We start from the raw sequence: 6,910 nt of genomic DNA, 5'->3' as shown, positions 1-6,910 counted from the left end.
CTTTGGTACACTCTATTCTTTTTATCCGTTACGGAAATACGTTTTATTGTATCAGATGACAACGAAGTAATGTTTGGCGTCTTTAGGCACCACTTCATGTGACGCGCGGCACGTAACACACCGGGAGCGGTGCGAATTCAGTGCCGAAAAGGGACGTGCTTCAGTATTTTATGCTTTTGACGCGCGTCAGTTCACCGCCGCTGTGTGCACTGTTCCGCGAGTTAAATTACCATTTCAGTACATGTTTGTGATGAAGGTCAACCTGTTTACTTGTGTATTGTTTTTAAATCCCGTCTGCAAGTCATGCTTTGTTGTTTGTTCTCCAGGGTGTTTGGCAACAGCGGGAGCACTGATGTACGGGCTCCGTGCCTTCCATCAAGGGAAAACCAGGCAGTCCCAGCTGTTGATGCGGACTCGTATCTTTGCTCAGGGCTTCACTGTAGTTGCCCTAGTCGTCGGTGTCTTTGCCACAGCTCTGAAAGCCAAGCAGTGAACATAGATCAGTCCCACACACCTCTGCCATCCTTCATTCATCTGGAATCAGCCCAGACAAAACTTGGACTTGGACTGATCTTTCTATCAGAATGTTCTAAAAACGTATATTGTTTTCAGCATTATTCAGATACCTGTGTTAAGGCCTACATTTATTTATTGTTTGAAAACTGAATTTCTCATGCTGACATATTTGTCTTAGAAAAACTAAGCATCTTCTTCACCAGGTTAAGTGAGCAAGGTGAATTTTATTTTAATTATACAGTGGGATCTAAATGTAGAATAGTTACTTGCTCTTCTCCAAAGTAAGTTTTTCACTTATCTCATATACTGTCACTAAAACTATATATCACACTTGAATGTATTTTGAGATGTAAACTTAATTTAAACTAGGTGAGTGTGAGATAAGAAAAATCATACAACTGGATTCAGGGGTCACCTATAATCTTTATTATTAAACAAGTAATTAAAAAAAAATCACTGGTGATGTTTATTAACAGTTTTTATATTAATGGCCTGGCTGAGTAGATACACAGTAACAGGGAGGAGGATAACCAACAACAGGCCCAATCTCATCATAAAAATATGCACATTCAATGAAAAGGGCACAAACTTAAGTAACTCAATTGTGAGACAACCAAACATAGAACAGGGACGCTGATCAGTGGAGGACAGGCTCACCTCCATGTGTGCACCCGGTCCCGTCCAGCTGCCCAACATCAGAGGAATAAGCACATTGTAGAACTAATTAATTTTAATGCATTAATTTATAAACAAGCAATTAATTGCTTAGTATATTAGATGTAGTGTGTATTTAAATAAAAACACCACAATATCTGACTTTGTTAAATAAATGGAAATTATAAAAAAAAATGAAAAATGTTATTGTAATTATAATCTTCTGTCAGAATTATAGGAAACCAATTATTTCACATAAATGTGCATAATCTTGAGTGGGTGAACTGGAAAACATAGTTAATGCCTGAATCTTCACAAAAACATTTTTAAAATTTGCTCTTAACAGTTGGTGAATGAGGCCCATTGTTGTGTTTTCAACATCTGAAAGCTAAAGAGTGTGTGTAAATGCCTCAGATGCATTGGTTTCACAGAAGCACAACCCTCAGAGTTGTGGGCATGGGAGTAGGAACCTTCATCTCCTCACACTTGAACTTTATCAGCTGGAACTCAAGTGATTTATCTCCAGGCCATTTTGATAGTACCAGTCTACCTGGAAAATATTTAAGGACAAACTAATTTAGATGATCAGACTCCATTGTTTTTATTTTCCAGTTCCCTTTTAACATTCACTTTTTTCAGCATTCATAATGTCCCAATAGGCAACATGTGAAACAAACACATTGATCCAAAATCTTAAAACATTGGTGCAATACCAACATGGTCCATAAAACCAGTTAAAATTTAGATGATAACTGAAATCTTTGGTTGTTATTTTTTTTCTTAAACTAGCCTAATTGAAGAGGAACACCATCTGGCTTAATAGTCAAAATGGAGTCAGAGCTAGATCAAAAAGGCCACAAGCTTGTAAATATGCTAGCTACAGTAAATATGGTAATTTGGGATACAATACAACAAAGGTGAACCAAGAATGTGTGTTTAGAATTCGACACTGTTGCCAGTCATAAATGGTTACAATCTAATCCTTAATAGTGCTTAATAAGTAACTGTTTATCAACCAAAATGCAAATTTATGAAACTAAAAAATGATGCATCCAAGGTATTGGCAGAGGCATGCAACAAAGTTGACCTAATAATTTATAAGTTAAAGGGGAAGGAAAATGATTAACTTACAGGAACAATATATTCTTGATTATAGCAGTGATAAAACTGACCGACTAAGGGATGTTGTAACAATAGAGCAGTCCGTCTTCTTACCAGAGAGTGAGACTAAGCAGATTATTTCAGTATAATAGGCATCAAGAAAGGCAGGAAGTTTTCAAAGGTTATAAACATACCAGGAAAAGGGAATACAAGCTCTTCTGATGCGACGTGAGTTAAAACTGAAAAGGCAATGTTTTCTAGAATAAAATTCTCCCAGCCACCTCTTCTAGCGAACTAGAGGCATCTGTTTGAGAGAGATGAGGACCGAACGCATTCGAGAAACATCCTTTGCCTGTTTGTTGGTTTTTGGATTGAAGTCACAGAGACGGGCTACTCTCTCCCATTCAGTTCCTGGGCTTTCGCCATCGGTCTCTGCCAGAAAAGCCTCCTCCGACGCTCTACAGGTGGGAGGGAAGACCACAGAAAGATAAGAATGAATTGCAATATTAGAGGGATTTCAGAACCATTTCCATTAGAGTAAACTGTCTGAGCCAAGGATACACAATGACTTCATGCATTTTTTAAAAATAAATTATACACATTGTTGGAGACAATGACTAATATTTATTACAACCTATGGCCTGTCTAACAATCAAAAATACAAGTACTAAATTAGGCCTTCAAAAACAGACTGTTAATTTTAGTGCTGGGGCATGCATCAGGTGGAAAGTCAGATAGTACTAATTCATGGGGTTGGGCAAACATTAAAAAAGCGCAAGAATTCTAAACCTACACAAAGCCTATAACATCAGAGTTGGGCTGTTTGTAGAAAGCCTTGTCAGCAATCCTAGTACGCAGGCAAGGCCAAGAAAGCAGGGAAAAAAAGGAGAAGAGAACAGTTTCAGTGTCAAACAACAGGCAGAGAAACGTTAGCATCCGCAGTAGAAAGATTATGTAAGCGACTGAGAAACTTAAAGTGAAATGAAAATGGTAAATGTTTAAAACTGTCTAAGATTTAAATACAGTTTCTCTCTCCTACTGTGCCTAATAAATAAGACTGGAATGGCAAAAGCATTTCAAATACAAATACAAAGACTGTAGCATGGATGGAAACTGACATTTGCTCTGCACTGTTTGCATTCCTTCCAGTTAGCTCACTTCCTGTTTGTTTTCCCAGATATTTAACTGGGCACACAGCGTGTGCGATCTAGAGTGAGATCTCATTAGAGGATTGTCTGTCAGTGCTTTCACAGACACAGAGACAGAGAAAAAACTAGAGCCACAAATGCAGGGTGATACCATGCCAGACTATGACAGAGTCTGTTGGAAAGTGTGAGAGAGAAACAGGTAAGTTTGTTTGTGAAAAGGAAATGCTGCAATATTTTTGAGAGCATAAAATACAACATTGACTGCAGCCAAACTAAAATAACTAGGGATGGGTTCAGATAACTGGTTTCTTTTTCAGTTCCAAGTTTGTGAACAAGACCAGGTTCGTAAAGTTTCATGACCAAATCCCTTATCGTGCCCCTTGCCAATCATTTTCTGTTTAATTTACACTCTTTGGCTTCTCTCATAATACAGATATTTTACCAAAAGTAAAAAAAATATGCATATAAACTGGTGATAACTCAATGACACTGTTGTAATATCCATTATGCTATGTATTATGCACTGCATGTTAAAATATGAAACAACAACAAAAAGTGCTATTTGCTGGTTGGTACTCATGAAAAAGGGGGGGAATACCACATCTTTTAATTAAATTGTCATCTAGCGTCCAACACGTTAAATTAAGAACTTGCATTATATATATATATGATAACGTGAGAATGATGAGTGCATTAAGTCCATCATCAGTGGTTCAACTGTTTACATTGCTCATTGAGCAGTTTACAGAATTTAAGCATAGGATGATAAAGTGTAGTTAGTATACTGTCTCTGTCACCATGCGGTGCCCTGACTGATTTGATATGCAAAGTAAAAAATACAATTTTGAATGATTTCTACTGAGGAAAATCACAATCTGCCAGTACAAAACTTGGGAGTTGTTACAGTGAATTGACTGTGTTCAGTGTAGCGTTTACAACATCATCGCATCAGAATGATAAACCAACTGTTACTGCTCTGGATGCTAACAGGGGACATGTCAGCCACTCACCTGTTGTTGACCTTGTTTTTCTCCATCTGCTCATTCTGGTGTACATGCCAGTCCTCCAACTCCTTTTTGGCTTTCTCTCTCCACTCTGCCTCTGCTGCCTTGGATGCTGAGTCTTGTTAGGGTGCAAAAGCAAACAACGGAGTAGTCAAGGAAATGCTAACAGAAATGAAAAGGTCAGACAAGAATGCAAAATGACAGATTCATCACATTAGTGCACTATATACTATGATTAATACTCAGTGCAAACATTGATATTACTCACCCAATGCTTCAAGGCGTGTCTTCTGCTCCTCCCTCCACTTGCGTAAACTCTCTGGCTCTTGTCTCTGAATATCCACTTGGGCGATGGCTGCATAGTTGTCTGTTGGGCCATTGGACTCCTTTTGAAAATATATGCTTCATTGTAGAATTGCTACTTTATACAAATACTATGTAGATGGTAAATCCATCACATCATAATATACAGGAATTCCAAAACAAAAGAACTAGAGGGAAATTAAATCACAACTCCACACACAAAGAGGAGATAGACAGATGATATGTGAGAAAGAGGTTGAAGATAGCCGTTAAACTCACCTGAAATATATCCCCGTTCAGTGTGATAGGCTCCTCTCCGAAACCGTCTAACATTGTGAGAAAAGGTTTTATGTTAAGATGGGCTTCTTGCAGGTGTACAGTTTCCAAGTGGGTTAACGTAAGGTCGCTAAGTAGCTAACTACTGATCTCTGTGAGTGAAAGACTTCAGAAATGCAGTAGTACCTGTTTGGCCACTGACGTTGTTTGTACAGTTTTGACAGCTAATGAAACGTAATTTTTCGGGACAGTGAAAAAAGGTAACGCAATATAGTGCATTTCCATTACTATCAAATAAAGTTACTGTAAATTGTGTACTCCTTTAGTTGTAATCTGCGTTGGTAGGATGCCAGACCGCTTGAAATTTCTGGGTTTCAACGTAAGGAGGATGCGCTGTGTAATGACTAACGTAGCAACGTTGTCAGTGTAAAACAAACGTACTACGGTCATCTAGCTAAGAGCTACACGGCTAACGTTTCATTAGCCTAAGTTGTATATGAGCAGGTTAGCCAGTGTTAAGAAACTGCTACACAATCTTACTAAATGAACTAGTGATGTTGTTATTGATAGGGGATGGGGGCATTGTTCGCTAACTGTTATCAGTCCTGTCCAAGTACCGGTGGGCATATTAGCTAGGTTTAGTTAGCTAGTCTGCTTGCTAGCCGATACTGGCGTAAGCGCAGGGACAAACTTGCCATACCATAGTTAGCTGGCTGCGGCTGAAAAGGTTGCTGGCCATCCGGCCCTTCCAGCGCCTCAAATCCCTCGCCGTCGTTCTCTATCCCCGCTATCTCACTCTCCTGTTGAGCTAAGAAAGCTGCGGCTGGGTCCTCTTCTGCCGGGTGTGTTCCGTTGTCAGCCATCTTTCACAAACGTGTTTATAAGTTTAGCGGTGGGTTTAGCTAGCAAACGTTTAAGCCCCCCAAAATTAGGCAACCAGTTCTGCAACGTTACTTCAAAAACAAATTTATGTTTCAGTCGAATATCACCTTCTCCAAATAGACGAGTGTAGGCAACAGGGCAAACAAATATGTCGCCTATAATAAACAAACTAAGCTTCGACTCAAGGCCTTCACAGATGATTCATGATTTCTTCACTTGTTCAGCCACTGTGACGATGGAACCAGGCAACATGCCGAGGGTACCTTTTTTTCATTTGTTGCAGTTTGTCTCCATCTGCTGGTTATCTTCAGCATCGCATTTGTCCGTAGGCCGAGACAACTTAATTAAATCATCTCAGTGATGTTTTAAATGCTACTTTTAATTTTTTGGTTTTATTTTTATGTATTTATTTTTTTTAACTTTTTGATAGGATGATGTGCTATCGCTCAATGAAGAAATAGTGCTTGCCAGTTGTGTCAGTGATTTTAGGGTATAGTTCTAATATGATGGAGGAGGTTAAGTCATTATGGGCCTATATACACTATATTGCCAAAAGTATTCGCTCGCCTGCCTTCACATGCAAATCAACCTGAGTAACAACCGATTCTTAATCCATAGGGTTTAATATGACGTTGGTCCACCCTTTGCAGCTATAACAGCTTCAACTCTTCTGGGAAGGCTGTCCGCAAGGTTTAGGAGTGTGTTAATGGGAATTTTTGACCATTCTTCCAGAAGCGCATTTGTGAGGTCAGACACTGATATTGGACGAGAAGGCCTGGATCACAGTCTCCGCTCTAATTCATCCCAAAGTTGTTCTATCGGGTTGAGGTCAGGACTCTGTGCAGGCCAGTCAAGTTCTTCCACACCAAACTCACTCATCCATGCCTTTATGGACCTTGCTTTGTGCACTGGTGGAACAGGAACGGCCATCCCCAAACTGTTCCCGCAAAGTTGGGAGCATGAAATTGTCCAAAATGTCTTGGTATGCTGAGGCATTAAGAGTTCCTTTCACTGGAACTAAGGGGC

General features: G+C 39.4%; 2 protein-coding genes across 3 annotated transcripts in view; one reads left to right on the top strand and one right to left on the bottom strand.

Moving 5' to 3' along the window:
- higd2a (HIG1 hypoxia inducible domain family, member 2A) overlaps positions 1 to 1,079 on the top strand; it is a 1,660-nt gene extending 581 nt beyond the window's left edge. Inside the window, exon 2 of the mRNA XM_020590962.1 lies at positions 327 to 1,079. Within this exon, the coding sequence (XP_020446618.1) occupies positions 327 to 493 (167 nt within the window). The 3' untranslated portion in view covers positions 494 to 1,079. The remainder of the gene's footprint in view (positions 1 to 326) is intronic.
- Positions 1,080 to 1,178: 99 nt separating this feature from the next.
- Positions 1,179 to 6,144, bottom strand: cltb (clathrin, light chain B). 2 transcript variants are annotated; one of them, XM_020590943.1, is made up of 6 exons: positions 5,703 to 6,144; positions 5,006 to 5,052; positions 4,692 to 4,809; positions 4,430 to 4,541; positions 3,065 to 3,118; positions 1,179 to 2,729 (listed from the first exon to the last, which is right to left on the bottom strand). In XM_020590943.1, exons 1-6 carry the CDS (start codon positions 5,863 to 5,865, stop codon positions 2,558 to 2,560), a joined length of 666 nt encoding a protein of 221 aa, XP_020446599.1. In that variant the 5' UTR covers positions 5,866 to 6,144; the 3' UTR covers positions 1,179 to 2,557. The 2 variants fall into 2 exon arrangements, with proteins under 2 accessions (XP_020446599.1, XP_020446607.1); XM_020590951.1 differs by lacking the exon at positions 3,065 to 3,118 and having other exon boundaries at positions 5,703 to 6,140.
- Positions 6,145 to 6,910: the final 766 nt, after the last annotated feature.

This window comes from Monopterus albus, unplaced genomic scaffold (assembly GCF_001952655.1).
Source record: "Monopterus albus unplaced genomic scaffold, M_albus_1.0 scaffold2.1, whole genome shotgun sequence".
Taxonomy (NCBI): domain Eukaryota; kingdom Metazoa; phylum Chordata; class Actinopteri; order Synbranchiformes; family Synbranchidae; genus Monopterus; species Monopterus albus.
This window is presented reverse-complemented; position numbering and strand designations above follow the sequence as displayed.